The sequence below is a fragment of the Lactuca serriola genome, chromosome 8, assembly GCF_051521515.1.
Source record: "Lactuca serriola cultivar US96UC23 chromosome 8, Lser_US96UC23_V15, whole genome shotgun sequence".
NCBI classification, from domain to species: domain Eukaryota; kingdom Viridiplantae; phylum Streptophyta; class Magnoliopsida; order Asterales; family Asteraceae; genus Lactuca; species Lactuca serriola.
The window spans coordinates 14157109-14174386 of NC_136415.1; the positions used below are offsets into that span (position 1 = coordinate 14157109).

At 34.6% G+C, this 17278-nt stretch overlaps 1 protein-coding gene across 2 annotated transcripts; it reads right to left on the reverse strand.

The window, feature by feature from the left end:
- Nucleotides 1-12370: 12370 nt before the first annotated feature.
- Nucleotides 12371-15619, reverse strand: LOC145070388 (lipid transporter). 2 transcript variants are annotated; one of them, XM_079017322.1, is made up of 13 exons: nucleotides 15384-15619; nucleotides 15224-15303; nucleotides 14750-14844; nucleotides 14461-14621; nucleotides 14210-14361; nucleotides 14009-14127; nucleotides 13696-13925; nucleotides 13533-13604; nucleotides 13293-13430; nucleotides 13058-13213; nucleotides 12927-12979; nucleotides 12679-12857; nucleotides 12371-12594 (listed from the first exon to the last, which is right to left on the reverse strand). In XM_079017322.1, the coding sequence occupies exons 1-13, from the start codon at nucleotides 15478-15480 to the stop codon at nucleotides 12534-12536; spliced, it is 1593 nt and encodes a 530-aa protein (XP_078873448.1). In that variant the 5' UTR covers nucleotides 15481-15619; the 3' UTR covers nucleotides 12371-12533. The 2 variants fall into 2 exon arrangements, with proteins under 2 accessions (XP_078873448.1, XP_078873449.1); XM_079017323.1 differs by lacking the exons at nucleotides 15224-15303; nucleotides 15384-15619 and having other exon boundaries at nucleotides 14718-14844.
- Between the last annotated feature and the right edge of the window lie 1659 nt (nucleotides 15620-17278).

Consider the following 17278-nt stretch of genomic DNA (forward strand, 5'->3'; position numbering starts at 1 on the left):
CTCCGAAACCACATTAATGTAATTTAGGCGTTTCGTTGTAACAGACTTAAAAACCATCCAAAACTAGTGCAACCAGAGCCTTATCTTTTGCGGGATCCTGTCGGTATAGGGATGCTCATGCTGTGTATACTTGCCTTTTTTAGTATACCTTATTCGCAGCAATAGTCTTGTCGTAGTCTAAAGTACTGAAACTCTGTTGATGGTTGCACGGTTGTGTTTTGTCTGTAAACGTCTTATGTTCAAATCTAATGTCTTTAAGATTCCTTATGATTCCGACATTATCATAAGACTTAATTCAATTTGATTCTCACAAAAACAGCTTCATACGTACATCTCTTTCTTCGAAATCGCCTTTCCAGCGAAGCCGTCATATCAGAACACCAATTACTCATGAATGGAGTACCTCATAGTTCTTTTCCTTTCCGAAGAAATCCCTGAAGTGCCACTCGTACGGTACGTCAAGTTCAAATCCAAGGATCCGTACGGTTGATCTGTCACTGATGAATGTATACATAGGGGTGATATATAATCAAGGTTCTACAAGTTTACAATTGACGATTCCACTTTAACTTCTTTTCCTCGATGGGATGTGAGCTTAAAGAAGAATCAGTTATTCGACTACCTTTCCAATATTAATTATATACGACTCGTATACACGAGATTATGATCGTTGAACCATGTATGAATTCTAATATGAACTTCAGGACGGAGACTGCCTAAGACTACGAGTGATCGTGCTGCCATACGAATAAACTTAGAAGCCCAACACATGCCCTTTCTGTCGATTGGTACAAGAGAGACAGATAAAACAAAAATACCTATCCTTTTTCCTTAATTCGAGAGTAATCATACTTTCTTTTAGATCTTCATGACATTTAATCCACTTCCAAGATTTTGTCATCAAAATCAGTTTTGAATTGGTTGTGTTCTTATACAAGAGGAAAGGTCACTGCCTATACCTCAAGACAGCTTAAGACACAGGAAGTTAACTATACAACGCATGATCTTGAGTCAGGACCAGCGGAAATTACTTTGAAGATCTAGAGACGCTACTTGTAGGGTACAAGATGTACTATTCTCACAGTCCACAAAAACATTCAACATACGTTCGACCAAGAGGAGTTATCATGCCAGTGAATTCAAACGAAAGAGGAAAGGTCGTATCCCGACAGTGAGAGGTTTGCTGGAATGCCAAGTGAGGAACTGAGTTCAATTAAGAACATGAGGAGCAAATAAAACTTCTATCCGTAGCATGAACTATAATTTCGGGACGAAATTCCCTCTATCAGGGGGATGATGTGACAACCCGATATTTCGAGACAATATGATGGAACACAAGTCAAATTTAGATCAAAATTTAACTTTCCTAAAATCTTATTTGGATTAAATAAAGTAGTGGGAATCATATCAAGGTTTTCGTACATATAAAGAACCCTAAAATCCGAGTTATAACGAAGAAGTTATGACCAACCGAAGATTCTCGGCAAAACCGGCAACACTGATAGACGTAAAACGCGAAGTTTCAATACAATAATGTTTAGCCTTAGGTATCTAAATGAAAGTTTTAGATATCATTAAACCGTAAACGTACATGAAAAGATCATCCAAATCTGACTTCGTATGAGAAAGTTATGATTTTTCTAAGTTACGGATGTAGCAGTAGACCGCTAAAAACTCGAAATAGAGATCGAGAGACTTTTAGCCGACACAAACTAAATGAGAATTGAAGGTCTCAATAATAGAAGCGCAACGGTAAAAATTCTGACGGAAACGGACGTCGGATGAAAAAGTTATGGAACTTCAACGGAGTTTTCCTATTCCGACGTATTAAAAATATAATATTAAAAATTAAGTCAAAATTTGCCGACGGAGTCTAAACGAAAGTAGTAGATCGTAGTCTCACCTTCCGGTATTATCTGAAGGGAGAGTCACCGGCCTGATCCGAGTTACGCCCAGCGTAACCGGGTGCTAGGCCTTGGTTCGGCCACGTCGCCCCTACTCCTCTATGCCCTCCCATCCGAAGTACGTAAGCGATGACGTCTCATACGCCCCGCGTACCGAGGTCTTTCAGCCCTATATAAACGGTGCGAGGGTGCCGGCCATATTTGCTAATTTCCTTCCTTTCTCGCGCCGAAGCTCTGCGCTTCAACCCTCGGAGTCATCCCAAGGGCCCGGTTTTCATATCCAAGTTTGAAAGGAAGTTTTACACTCCCGAGATTCCCGAGAATCCTGAGAAATCCGCTTTCTCGAGTAGAAGTTCTGCTCGGTTTTCGTCTCGCTTTCTTCAATCTATCAGGTGAGTTCATACCCCTACAACCACACTTTAAATGCTTTTTAAACACTTTTAAGGGGGGGGGGGAATACAAGTAAACACACGACTAAAATCGTGTGAAACATCGATCTTTTGCTATACTATTCATACTGTTGTTTTAACTATCTTATGAAGTCATCATCATGCAAAACACCTCACAACACAGCTTTACCCTCTTGGGATACAATATGTTTTATAAATAGAAATAATGTTTTATTTATACGTTTACATACAAATACATCATATCAAGGGTAACATTCTTTACTAAATCATTTTATACATTTTAAAAAAACTTATGATTTATGCTTTGTCAAAACTTGGTGAAAAAGGATGATCTTTGCATACAAAACTATTACTTTAATACAGACTTGGTTGAGAATCCGTGAGACATGTACATCTTCAAATACTGCATTTTTGCTAGAAGGTATCGCTACAAGTCCTGTCTATAACCAGAGTCTCCCGTTCAGAGAACGTGTCAAATGTGTATAGATCTCTACGGGAAGTCATGATCCTGCGCCCTGACTGTTAGCTACAGTCCGTCCTTTGGGGTGACAGTTTGTCATAACGCTACGACGCCTGAAGAACGTCGCTACAGGCATATTATGTTCAGTATGGTTATAAAACTCATCGGATATACAATTATTATGGTATTAGGCTTTTATGAACGAGTAGCTATTAAAACTATTCTTCATCTAACAAGTGCGATCTTCGTATAGCTTTATTATATAAAACTATGCCACACCTTTTAAGCACGTCGGTTGCTTGCGATTTTCGGTCTTAGAGACTGCCAGTTATGTTAGGAAAATAAGGGTTTTTCCTGCATCTAAACAAACAACTAATAGAAAAATAAGGGATTTTCCTGGTGCAATTATTTACAACTTGTAACACGAACGTTCATATTCTTTTCATACTTTTATAAGAAAATAAGGGTTTTTCTTGGAAAACACAACAAAGCATATCTCAACTATTAGAGAAAATATGGGATTTTCTGGATCTAATATATTCATTTCAACACAACGAATCATAATTCTTTTCATTTGAAAATACCGCGTTTTCTGGAAAACATACACAAACTTTCGAATGGCGTACATTTTCTCAAAACCCTACTTATGAACTCACCAACTTAATTGTTGACACTTTCTATTTGAAATAACTTGTATTCTCAGGGAACCGCTAAGCAGGTTTGGAAATCAACTTTTGGGGATTAAACGTGTTGGCGTTAATTACTCCTTTTGAAAGATGTTTATGTATTTATCTTTTGAACATGTAACGAATACAATTATGTAAACATTTTGGAAACCTTAATATATATGGTTGTGTGTACTTTCCTTTCTATAAACTGTTATGATACTGAATATGACGTCCTCCGCCCCCGAACGTTTCCGCCGTTCTGGTTTGGGGGTGTGACACAAGCCCAAAAGGTATCCCAAAGCTTGAAGCCCAAACTTGAAAACCCAACAGGCTGAGTGCGCGAGGCGTACCCAGCTATACGCTTAACATAATCTACCTTGACCAAAAATGTGATGTCGACCACCTACATCCAACGTACGCCCTAGTATACCCAGCGTACGTGGTGGTCATGGACAACTTCGAAAAAAGATTTATTCCATTTAGACCAAATGTACACAAACCAGATCCATGTCCAATATGGTGTTCTTAACCATAAAGTTTCCAACTTTATGGTTATGCATGCATCATTAAGACTCAAAACCATCCTCCTAGTTGGTCTTAGCCACTAAAGACATCTACACGTTGCATACAAGCACTAAATGAGTCAAGAAAGCATTATTATGACTTAACCCAACTCAAATCTTATGGAAAGGTAGCTCCTTTGGTCTTAGAGTAGCATTTACTCATCAAGTACAAGAAAAGGGGAAAAACTCATAAAACTCCATATTGTTAGATCTCTAAGATATACAAGTAAAGTTCAAGAATTTATACCTTCTGTAGCTCCCCATAGATATGAAGTTCTTAGATCTACAAGCTTGAATCCCACACCAAAGCTTCTCAAATGATCCCTTCTTATTTCTTCAACACTAAGAACACACACACTGTAACGCCCGTAGATTAGGGCTAGTCAATTTAGAGACAATAAGCATCAAAAATGAATTTTTGATAGAAGATTATTTAGATTGAATAATATTAACTAAGTTGTAGTGTATGTCACAAGGTTTCGAAGTTTCGCGATAGAACTGGCACGACACAACGCGACGTAAATAGTGAAATTACGTTGGAGCGATATTTAGCCCTAGTAATCTAAATGAAAGTAGTAGAATACGTTAAACCGAGAGCGTACGTAAAAAGAACGCCCAAATCTGACTTCGTATGAGGAAGTTATGATTTTTCCGAAGTTTCAACTTAGCAGTATGCAGCCCGAATACTCGATTTGAGATCGAGCGGTTTTTAGCCAAAACAATCTAAATGAGAATCGAAGATCTCGTTATTAGTAGTGTAATGATAAAAAGACAGAAGAAAACGGACGTCGGATGAAGAAGTTATGAATTTATAACGGAGTTTTCCTGTCCCGGCCTACTAAAATAATATAATAAAAAAATAAAATTGAAATTAGCCGACGAATTCTAAACAAAAGTCGTAGAGCGTAGTCTCACCTATGCGTGGATATAAAGAACGTCAAAAACAGAGTTCGTATGAGGAAGATATGAATTTTTTAAGTTTATTAAATAATTAAAATATATATTTAATCTTTAATTCGGATGTATATCCGAGGAAGTCATTGATCTTATCCGAAGTACGCCCAGCGTAATCCAGTGCATGAACCCCTCGGACTCGAGTTCCTCGCATACGTAAGCAATGACGTTTTTGGTCGCGTACGCCCAACGTAGGGCTTAGTACGCCCAGCGTAACCCCAAACTCCAGCCCCTATAAATAACATGCGAAGGCAGCCGATTTCTTTTGTTCAAACTCTTCTCTCTCACTCGTTTTTACCCCGTTTTTCGTGCAAGAAATATCCCGAAGCCCCGAAGATCCCGAGAAGTGCAATTCCCTAGCCGAAGCTATGCCCGCGAGAAGCCAATTTTTGTGAAGATCTTCCAGATCTACCAAAGAATACTACTTGTACAAGCCGTAGTGTTGTCCGATCATATTCTGATCAAGTGAGTGTGTGGTTACTTTCTTCTAACACATAAGTATAAAGTATTAGCTATGAAATACGTGCTATTTGTTAGATATTATTTGTCTATTTGAGATGGGCTTGGAATTGATGTTTTTATATGGGTGTTAAATGATTTAAACTGTATATGTAATTTATATCTACAATTATGTTGGGTAGAACATGGGTAGATAAAATAGTTGATGTGTGCTGAAATAATGTGATAAGAGATAGGTGAGGATATAATGATGATGATAATTAGGTGATGATAGATAGGTGATGAATTACGAGTCCAGACGATGTTGTGGCTGCGTATTCATGCGATGATAGTCTAACCCTTATTATGAATTATGAGTCCAGGCGATGTTGTGGCTGCGTATTCATGCGATGATAGTCTAACCCTTATTATGAATTACGAGTCCAAACGATGTTGTGGCTGCGTATTCATGCGATGATAGTCTAACCCTTATTATGATTTACGAGTCCAGGCGATGTTGTGGCTGCGTAATCATGCGATGATACCCTAACCCTTACTAGACACATATTGAGGGAGTGATCCCCGAATTAGTATTGTCTATGCGATGTAGGCGATGATCCTTAGGAAAAGTTCTTAGGAACAAACATATAAGGAAATAAGATGTAAGGAGATGAGAGGTAAACATGATATAGGACATGACACTTAGGATAATATCTTTTGGGAAGATTAAACGAAGATAATGGGGATGGGTAATTGGGTTGATTGTTTGATGATTAAATATAATAATTATATTATTGTGGGTTGAAAACCCTATACGTTCACCAGGCTCCCAAGCCTGACCCACTCAGTTTTCTTTGCATTACAGGTAATGGCACAAAAGTATAAGTTGGTGGACTTGACAAGAGATTTTGGATTATAGATCAGTAGTTATAAATAACTGTTGTAAGGTCTATTTTATATTGTTTATGCTTTTGGTTTGTATCGGAACGTGACATCCCGAGATTTTGTTATTTAATGAAAATACATTTCTTTAAAGAAATGATTTGATAAATTCTTATCATATTTTGTTTGGGAATAAATTCTGCAACGGTTTTCTTCAAACGATTACTCTGATTTATAAAACAAAGTATAAATAAATCGCTCTTTTCTGGCCGTGAAAAAGGGGATGTCACACACACACATACACTTAAGCTCAACACACACAAGTGCTAGGGCTTGCAAAATTGACTCAAAGAGGGTGGAGGCTGCAAGGATGAAAGAAATGAGGCAATAAAGGGGATTATATAGGGCTCAACCCTAAAAGTAAGGGTTTTCCAAGTCTGATGAGTACGCCCCGCGTACGTTGATGTACGCCCCACGTACTAGGGCGCTCCCTAGTATGCTAAGTGTACACTCGTACGCATGACGTACTCTTATCCTTTCAAAATTACGGTTTTGCCACTAGGGCTTCTCATGGCTACTTTCTTCTATCACAGGGACCAAATTGACATAAATTAAAACCATAAGGATGGGTTTGAAAGTACCTGAATATTGGGGTGTTACATAATTTTTTTTTTAAAATAGTCTCGTACGAAATCGGGATCCCACAAAAGTTTTTGACATTCCTAAATCAAAGGCTCAATCAAAATCCACTTTGAAGAGAAACACCTTCTTTTTAGACTTTTTAGTTTTTAGCTAATACTATTTAATGTATTATTATATATAATAAAAAAAACCCTTTATGAATAATATAGTTCTATGTTTTTATAATTTGGCTATAAAAGTTTCTTATTTCACACTTTGGTCACAAATCTACTTTCTTATTTCATACTTTGGTCATAAAAGTTTTTTATGTTGTCAGATTTGGTTCCTAGACTTTTGTATATTGATAATTTCATCCCTTTTATTTTATAGAATGACATTTTCCACCCTTTACTTCGTAAAATTTCACTTTTGTTCCCTCAATTTGAACAATGACAATTTCCACCCCTTCAACTTTTTGTATATTGCCGTGTTTACAGGTTTGGTCCCTAGACTTTTGTATGTCACCAAGTCTGGTCCCCCTGAAAATCGTGCACACAAAAAGATAAAACAATTAGTAATAGTACTTTCCTTTTTTGTGACTAGAACATAGAAAAACAAAACCTCGCTTGCATCTCCCGTGAGGCGGAGATGGGGTAATTTCTAGTTATTCTAGCATTTCATACACTATTTTGTAATAACAACACGAGACTCTTGATTGAAAATCTAAATTGCGATAATAAATGATAAGCCACACCATGACATGTAAACTCATTCTAAGGCTCACATGGGAGGTCAATCGTGGAACACTAGCGATATGTTGGGTGTGATAAGGATTAAATCGTGGACCTTCATCCTCCTGTGTGAAATTATGCTCATCGACTATTAGGTTCCTATTGTGAAGACAAACTTGTAAACACTCAACAATCTAGGCTTTATATGGCCAAGTAAAGTAAGTACTCTTGGATTATCTTTTGTGTCTTAACAACATTACTAAGGATTTTCTTAAGGCGATTTTTCTTATTATGTGGTGGCATATTTGGAATTTTAGGAACAAATTGCTTTATGAAAGGGTTCCTCCTAAAAAAAACCTTGTTTTTTATAGTATCGTTACACAAGCTTACTCTTGGTGTCATAGTAGGTGAAATGATTCTTATAGTTAGTTAGGTTGGTTGGTTACATAACCTATCTCTTGTTGCCATGTAATTTTGTGTTTTGTTGTTTCTAACATCTTGTTAGTTTTTGTGTAACATTCAAGTTCTGGTAAGTTTCCCCTTTTGGTCCTTAATGCAAAATCCTTTCAAATTTGGCCCTTGGTTAGTACGCAGGGCGTACTAGCCACATCTTGGTCGTGGGACTTAACCACGTACGTGGGGCATATGCTGCAGGTAAACCCATACGTGATTCTGAGACAAACCCTAATTTTTAGGGTTTGTAACCTATTTAAACCTCATTATAGCCTCGTTTGGACATGTTTAGACAACCTCCATCCTCCTTGTCCTAGAGAACAAAACCCTAAGTGTGTTAGTGAGTTTGTAAGCTTGATAAAGAGATTTTTGGTGTCTTAAGGTGAAGAAGAAGAAGATAAGCCCTTGGAGAAGTTGATTGAACTTGTAGATTCAGGATCACTTCTATATTTGCAAGCTTTTTGAGGTAAAAAGCTTACACCTTTGTGCTATTCTATGCTAGATCTAGTTCATGGAACATTTGTGCATCTTTTGAGTCCTTTGTATTAAAGGAGAGCTTTTGATCTACTCCAGAGGCTATAATGATATATCTTAGCTCCTTTCAGTCCCTAAGTTCATAAAAATGTCAACTGTGTGGAGAATTTGGACTCATGCATGTGTTAAGACCCTTATTAAGCTCTTTTTAATCTCTTGAGCCCCATTAAGCCATGCATGTTTATAAAGTTGCTAACATTACATGATAAGTGGTCTTATAGAATCAGATCTGAGAGTTTGGCTTGAAGTCTCAATGAAATAAGTGCTTAATGGAGTAGGGTGGCAAGCTGGGGAGTACGTTGGGCGTAACTAGTTGGTACGTTGCGCGTACAAGCCCTAGAAGGTGTATGTTAAGCGTATAAACTGAGTATGCCCCATGTACTCAGCAGATGGGCTTTTTGGGCTTGCATTCTCGGTTTGGGCCATAGGTTGGGTTTTCTTTATTTGGGCCTTGTTGGGCCATTAGACTTCTGATTTGGGCTTTTGGTTAGTGCTTTGGTTTCCTTTGGATTTTAGGCCAAGTTGGGTTTCGGGCCCAATTTGGAAGATTAGGCTATATTTGGGCTTTGGGTGTTCATTTAGGTTTTGGGCCTTTTGGGCAATAAGTTGGGCCTTGACTTTGGCCCAAAATGGGAAAAGGGTAAAATGGTATGTTACCCTGGGCTTGGGCTAAGTATCTTGGATTATTGGTTATAGGTCGAGACCCAATATTAATTAGATGTTGTTTTATGATGATAACGCGGGGAATTATTGGACCAGTAGTCAGAGATTTATATATGTGATTAAACAGTTAGAGGTGAGTTTCCTTACTGTGTTTTAGTGGGTCGAAGGCACCAATGTCGGCCCATGGTCGATATGTTAGGGTGTTAGATGTCTACGTGACTCTTACATGTGCCACGTGCTTGTATGTATATCGGGCAAGGTCCGATTCCGGGTGGGGCCTGATAACTGCTCTGTATGCTATTATCTTTTTGATTATCGCATGTGTTGTTTGTTTATTTGTTTATATGTTATATATATATATATATATATATATATATATATATATATATATATATATATCGGGCGGGGCCCGATGACTGACAGATTCGTATACCGAGCATGGCTCGATGCCGATCGGGGTCCGATGATGGGCGGGGACCCATTATATGTTGATATGTATGGTATGTGGTATTATGAGGAACTCACTAAGTTTGTGCTTACGGTTTTCAATTTATGTTTCAGGTACTTCTGGTTCGAAAGGAAAGAGTTCGGGATGATTGCAGAGCACACACCATCTCGTTCCGTATTTTATGATTACTCTGATGTTTCTTGATGTAGTAGACACATTTATTCTATTATGGTTTGATTATGATGTTTTGGATAATGGTTTTAGTTATTTAAAAATCGAAAAATTTAGGTCTTATTTTTGGAATGTTACATTTTGCTTAATAAAATTTTTACCATTCTAAAAAAAGTTAACCTTATTTTGGTCATTTATAATCTTACACACATTTCACTATATGTGGATATTTCGCAACTATACATTCTCAATTTCATATATGCGTATATGTTTTCTAAGAGGAAGAAAGTAAATACCCCTTGAGGGAGGGCCTAAAAGAATTTAAAGATGTGACAAAAGATTTGAACATGGTCCCACTTCATGATGGCATTTCAAAAATAAAGTAGGCATAATTTTTAGGCTGAAACCTTTTTCTTTTAGAAAATAAAAAACTCCAATTCATGGCATGCCTTAATTGTAAAAAAGAACATATTTCTCTTTTAAAAAAAATAAAAACTCAAATTCTTGGCATGCCTTAATTGTAAAAAGAGAACATAAAAATGTTGGATGTCTGCTTTAATGAGAAATTGTACCTTTGATATTGATATACACATAAAAAGTACATTCCTTTTAAGAAATTAAACTTAATAAATAACACAGTATATAAGAAATAAATTCGTTACCCAACCTTTACAAAGACTCCATAACTTAGCAATTATATTTTAATTATTATTTTTGAAAGACAACAGAAGCTAAATAAATATTCATAAAAATTGTTTTTCACTTGATTCTAAGAATTCCAATATTTTTTTTAATAAGAAGTGAATTGTCAAACCTAATGAGTGATCTATGACTTGCAAAAAGAAAGATAAAAAGAATATAGAGGTAGTTGTTTACAACTTTATCCCTTAACTAAAGTTATCTCCAAAAACTGAGACATCCTTATTGGATTTATAGAAAGTTAGAAACGAGGGATATTGATTAAATTAGCTATTTATAATAAAAATAATCTTGTTTTCTAAAATTTTGAAAACTAATCAATTTAACTGGAATAGAAATTTTGAATAAATTAGATACAATTGATTTGTAGGGTCCCTCCTATATAAATGAAACTTATTTCGAAACAAGACATACATTCAAGTTACTTTCACGTGATTTTTTACTACGATTTAAAGGGAATATATATAATTGGAAACTTGTACCTAACTTAAACAACCTTATGTAACACATTAAACCATTATCGAAATATAACTTTTATTAGGAATACGAAGAACTGTCCGCAATGGACAATTTTAGAACATTGTGTGTTAATACGATGTTAGTCCGGAATGTATATGTATCTCTGCCATGTCAGATTATAGAATTACTTTAAGCCATATCTCACCTAACTTTATGTGACTCCAAAACAAAACTAATTACTCTAAAATGTCGTGTTTTGGAGAAAGTGATGATTTTTTAAAGCCATTATCATATGCCATCTCTTACAGTATCTATGATTAAAAGTATGTTTGCACATATAAAATCTATATTTTACGGTTATCAGCTGGTTTAACCAAAGATACAATAAATCAATTAGTTTTACCAAACATACAATAATAAATCATGATTATAATATTGTCTTACGAGTTATCAACCTATTTCAATACCCGTCACCACATGACTTCTAGTTGGTATTGTAAGTTTTAATCCATCATTACATAAAATTCAAATAGTCATCGGATGCCAGTTAGTGCGCATCATGTTCTTGTTTTTAATCTCAAAACTTAGTCCTAAAAAAGGATTTTAGGTTGACATAATATAATGACTTTTAACCTACACTAATAATCTATAATAATGACAATGATAGTAATTATGAAAACCACCAAACAGATTACATATTTGATATTTCGCCCCCACCACGTTTTTTATTAAATTAGTTTTCAACACTCGTTTATACTCTTCTCCATCTATACCATATCTTATATCGAATCAATAGTCATATATAGAAAAAATACAATAAAAACAAAAGGAATCCAACATTTAAAGCAAAGATGAAAATATGATGATGCTGTTTTAGAAGATTAGAACTACTTTTGCATACTTTTTTCAAACTTTTTTCACTCTTTGTTTGTTTTGTATTGAAATAAAGGTCAAAAGCTACACTCACTTCACTACTATCTACATCCTCCTAATCATTTTGATTTATCGGTTTTCTCTTTTTTATCACATCAAACATCTCAATTGCTTATTATTATAAATTGCATGGGTTGTTGAGCAATGAAGGACCACCCAACCCAAGTACTTCATTTCATACACTGTAAAAGTACAAGTGTCGATGCATAGTTTACAAGTGTAGTGGTAAGTCGGTGGCTTACTGGTCCAAACTAAATGGTGGATAAAGCGGTGCAGATAGCAGATAGTGCTACCTACGTCTTCCTTAAGTCGCCACAGAACTTGATTGCAATTTTTGAAAGCAAGTGCTGACGTGGCAAAATTACTTGGTATTTCAAAGTAGCAAATAAATTATCTTTCTTACCTTTATAAAGTTTTACATCGTGAAATTTAATCAAATAAAAATTGACATTGTGTATATAATAACTTTCTACCCCATCTTTCTCCAATCAATGTTTGTTAATTTTTCAATTTATCTCACCTTCCTTGATAAACTTTTTGTTTCAGTCAGAATGTTGACGAAACCTAACAACCTTGTTGATGAAAGATCTCTCCCGTCGATAACTGTTTGTTTACACAAAAAATTAAAATATAAATATAAATGGAAAAACAGAACAGTTGTGATGAATAATTGTATATAGAACTTACATTACAAAGGATGCAACACAGAAGCAACCAAACCCAATGAAAAAGTGAATGCAAAATGTTGGCCAGAAGTTATCACGATCCAAAATTACTCTCTCAGAAACAAGAGTTACTGCACTTGAAAACAATAAAATCATCCAGCCGCCAGGTAAGCAGCTATGAAACGAAAATGATGTGGAATCCTGATGCAACATAAAAACATTAAGTTAACATTTAAACTATACACTTAGTGTGATAATATTATTATATACCTGAAAGTAACGTCTGATAAAAATGGCTGAGTAAATTATACGGAACACCATATCTAAATTAGCAGTGAAGGAAGTATAAAATATAAATCCAACTGCCCGAGCTGACTGAAACGACTAAAAAAGAAGGATACTGAGAGCATTTGCAAAGATCAATCCAACTGCCCCAGCTGACCGAATTAGCAGAATGTTAAGCACCACATAAATAAATGAAAACACAACCAAGGAATTGTTTGACTGTTTGAGTTGATCCTCTGTTGCAACTGCATGTAAGAAGGCTTCAGATGTTCCTATAATAAGATCACAAAATAAAAACTATGCATCAAGGGTATTTTAGTAAAAAGGTAGGTACTAAAATGTGTGACTTACCATTTATAGCAAGAACAACCACATACAGACAGTAGTATCGAAGAGCTGAAGCAGCTTCTCCATCACTCCATTTTTTACCATAGAGCAATCTGATGAGAGAGTAGGAATAACTAGGGCCAAATGCCATAAACACCAATCCTACCAAAAATGTAAAATCAGCATGAAATTACATGAAATAGCAACATACTTTATTCTTTCTTTTTTTTTTTTAACAAAAAACCTTGAACATGAAAAGTGTACCAATTAATATAACAAGCTTCAAAGCATCTTTTAGAGAAGTCTGTAGTTTCCTTTTCTTCTGTTTGTCGTCTCCTGAAAGTATATACATATATTAGCTCTAAATAAATAAATAAAGTATATTGAATAGCAAAAGAAAAAGGTCATTGTTTGAGATAATTAAAACCTGATGCAGACTTTGCAAATGTTGCATATGAACTTTCTTCAAAAGGAAGTAACACCAATCTGACAACTAAGCTACCTAATTTGTCTACAAGTCCATATACAGCTTGGTTATATGGTGTATCAAACCACACAAGAACCATCTTTTCACCTTCTTGAAGTATCAATTTTTGGAATGACTGAAGGGTGAATAATATACACATTTTTGAAAGCTGCTTATCGTAGTTTCCTACACTGAATGTAAATAAACTGTGTTATTTATTTTTATCATCAATCAATCAAGTTTGTTTTTCTTTTATAGTCAAGAGAAGTGATACCTGAAAGGAAAAAGAACAGAAAGTTTGTATCTTTTGAGAAATAGAAAGTAACCCCAATAGAAAAAGAAAATGCAACCTCCGTATGCAGTTGAAGACAATGCAAATACAATAGCTCTTTCCTGTAAGGAAATAAAAAAAAATGTTTCTTATTAATAATACAAAAATATACGTGTTTGGATGCTAAAAGTATAAGTTTCTTACCATGTCAACTTGCATGATAATAAAGATGTAAACTGTTAAGCATCGCAAAAGAGTGGCTGCAGTTTCAACAATCAACCGGAGTTTTAAAAGAAGCAAGTTCTGTGAAAGTATATACAAGGGTTCTGCTAACAGCTCCAAAATGCAAGCAAAGGCTGCAAATTTACATAAAAGTCCCTGATAGTTTAGTTCCATAGCATTGGAATTTAAAATAAATTGAGCTCAAAAGTGGAATTCAGTGATTCAGATATTACCATTGATTAGGATGGCTTGTCCGTATGGATTTGAAAAACTTAAACCTTGTGTCCAGAAGACAAATACACATCCAACAATTGTGATGAATACTCCCCATGGAAGAGTTATCCAGGCTAATTTCAGAAGCTTTGTTGTATTTTCACTAGTTAGAGCATCATCACTGTGAATGTTGTTTTATTTTTAATGATTAGCATGTTCATGGAAACAAAGATCATGGATGTATGTGCAAAATGGAGTGATGCAATGATATGTTTACTTGTAATTCAGTGACATAAGCATGTGAGATACCATCTAATGTCTGCCCTCATGCATGCTCTTCTGAAACCCTCTCGACTAAGGAACAAGACACATGTGACAAATAGATGAAACTGCACAGCATACATCTACATTTTTAAACGAAAATAAGTGAGACATTGAGAAATGGAAATCCCCAAAAATACACTGCTCATCAGATTGCTAAAGCTCAGTTTACAGAAGGCCCAGAATCGGATCAAACAGATTACATACAAACATTGAACTGAGAGAGAGCATTCAATGTGGGTGATTACTGTTTGATGTCATCTTCAACCATTAATCAAGTTGAGTAGTATCAAAGCACGTTGATCTTCTGATTTAAGTAGTAGAAGACAAAGGTTTTGGTATAAAACTTTAATATCAAACACGAATTATGCTAGAAATTCTATGCACAAAATAGATTCAACAATATATGCTAATCAAATCCCCATTGCCAAGGTGAATCTAAGAGATAGTAACAGTTCTTACAGCATAATCTTCCTCGGTTAAATGCCTGACGATCCATGAATTGAAGATGAAGGGAATTCCCCGAGACAAAAACTGTGTGGCTACATGCGAGGAAAGGGTATGTTTCAGCATCGATAAAAATGGAATAAAACAGTGAAATATGATGATCAGAGACACTAACCCAATAAATACTTGAATGTGCGAGGAAGATTAGCAGCACGATCTTCATCTCCAGCTCCAGCGGAGCGATCAACCTTGGAAGAAAGAGTATCTACCATTTTTAACTTCAATATCCCTCAAAGAATCCCTGCTGCATCCAGACAGAAAGGGGTTCAGGGTTCTGAATTCAAAGATGATTCCACAAGGATAAACCCTAAACCCCCTTATTTTAATAACTTAGATAAACGTTGCTTTTCAGTTGTATTTGGTATGAATAGAAATGTTTACATCGTGTTACGCGAAGTGAAAATAATACTTTACGATTTAGAAAAATAAAAAAGGTTGAGAATGGGGAATCATTCTCAACCACTTATTTAATCTAAGCATAAAAAGACATGGTGGTAAACTTGTAAATATGATAACAACCTTCAATCTCAAAGACATATCTTTAGATAATTAGATTAAAGTTCAAACCATTCATCGTTCATCATCCAAATTTCTTCTCCAACCTTCAACAATCATCCAAATTTCTTCAATTAAACAATCATCAATATCATCCAGTGCTAATCAATCATCGATCTACGTTAATAACATGTTTATCAACACGATTCAACAGTTAACAACAAAAATTCATTTTTGGTTCTTTTAATCCAACCTTCAATTATGCTTGAATACGATCTGATCTTCAACATCTACGATTAATTATACTCCCAGCGTTATTAGATCAACATCATCAATAATCAACAAAAAATCCACTTCATATCATTCATTCAACATCAATTATCAAATAAAACTTCAAAATTGATGTTAGAAAAAGATCAAATCGTTTTTTTTTTTTGAAAAATTTCATATAATTCTCTATCAATCTACTATTTTGTAAGATTTAAATAGTCAAAGTATCATGTTTTTAACATTTTTAAAAAAGTTAAATCGTATACACTCCAACTGTTTGATGAAATGCATAAACTAAATTACCACGTTAGATTCATATATGAATATGTTTTCTCACCTGAATCAGTATATGATTATTAAAACAAAAAAAAAAACAAATATGCAAGTCTGTATGTTATTCATATGTGAATAATATATAAAAATTATATATATTTGTGAAAATACCTTGTAATATTCATATGTGAATATACTGTGTAATATTCATAAGTGAATATATCATCTAATATTCACAAGTGAATATACTATGTAATATTCACATGTAATGTACCATGTAATACTACGTAATATTCAGATATGAAAATATTATCTAATATTCATAAGTGAATATATCATCTAATATTCACAAATGAATAAATTATGTAATATTCACAAGTGAATGCATCGTCTAATATTTAAATATGAATATACTATGTTTATTATATGTTATATGAATGATATTTAAACTGTAAAAAAAATTAATTATATATTTTTATTCATAAGTGAATAACGAATGTACTGTAGCAAAAATCTGATGCATTTTTATTCACTTATGAATAACAATAGCTGAAAATATAAAAAAATAAATTTTTATTTTATCTTAAAACTATATCAATATGGATGTCTATTTGTAGAGAATAAAAAATCATGAATTTTGGTATATTTAAAATCATTTTTCGATAAAAATAGCTTCTTAAAAATAAAAAATAAAAACGAAAAAACTATGTTTTTGTATATATTAAGGTAATGATTAGCATAGTTTAAGAAAACATGTTTTGTTGGAAAACACATGTTTATTCATTTCCCATTTCCGCTGGTACAATAGAGGCTTTCGCGGCGAAAATAAATGAGTGGCTGAGAATAATTCCCTCATTCTCAACCTTTTTTTCTCAATTGAACTCTCCTCCATCTTTTGAACGGGGTCTTTTAATTACAAAATTATCGAGTGATGTTAAGCCTATTTATTATTTGGATAAAACCTTTAATCGG

What these genes read in the sequence shown, in the direction of transcription:
- LOC145070388 (XM_079017322.1), bottom strand. Translation starts at nt 15,480, where the DNA reads ATGGTAGATACTCTTTCTTCCAAGGTTGATCGCTCCGCTGGAGCTGGA. An exon ending in TAACCGAGGAAGATTATGCT is followed by an intron (nt 14,845 to 15,223) that starts GTAAGAACTGTT and finishes TTAAAAATGTAG; the next exon opens with ATGTATGCTGTGCAGTTTCA. An exon ending in TCTGTTCTTTTTCCTTTCAG is followed by an intron (nt 13,926 to 14,008) that starts GTATCACTTCTC and finishes ATTTACATTCAG; the next exon opens with TGTAGGAAACTACGATAAGC.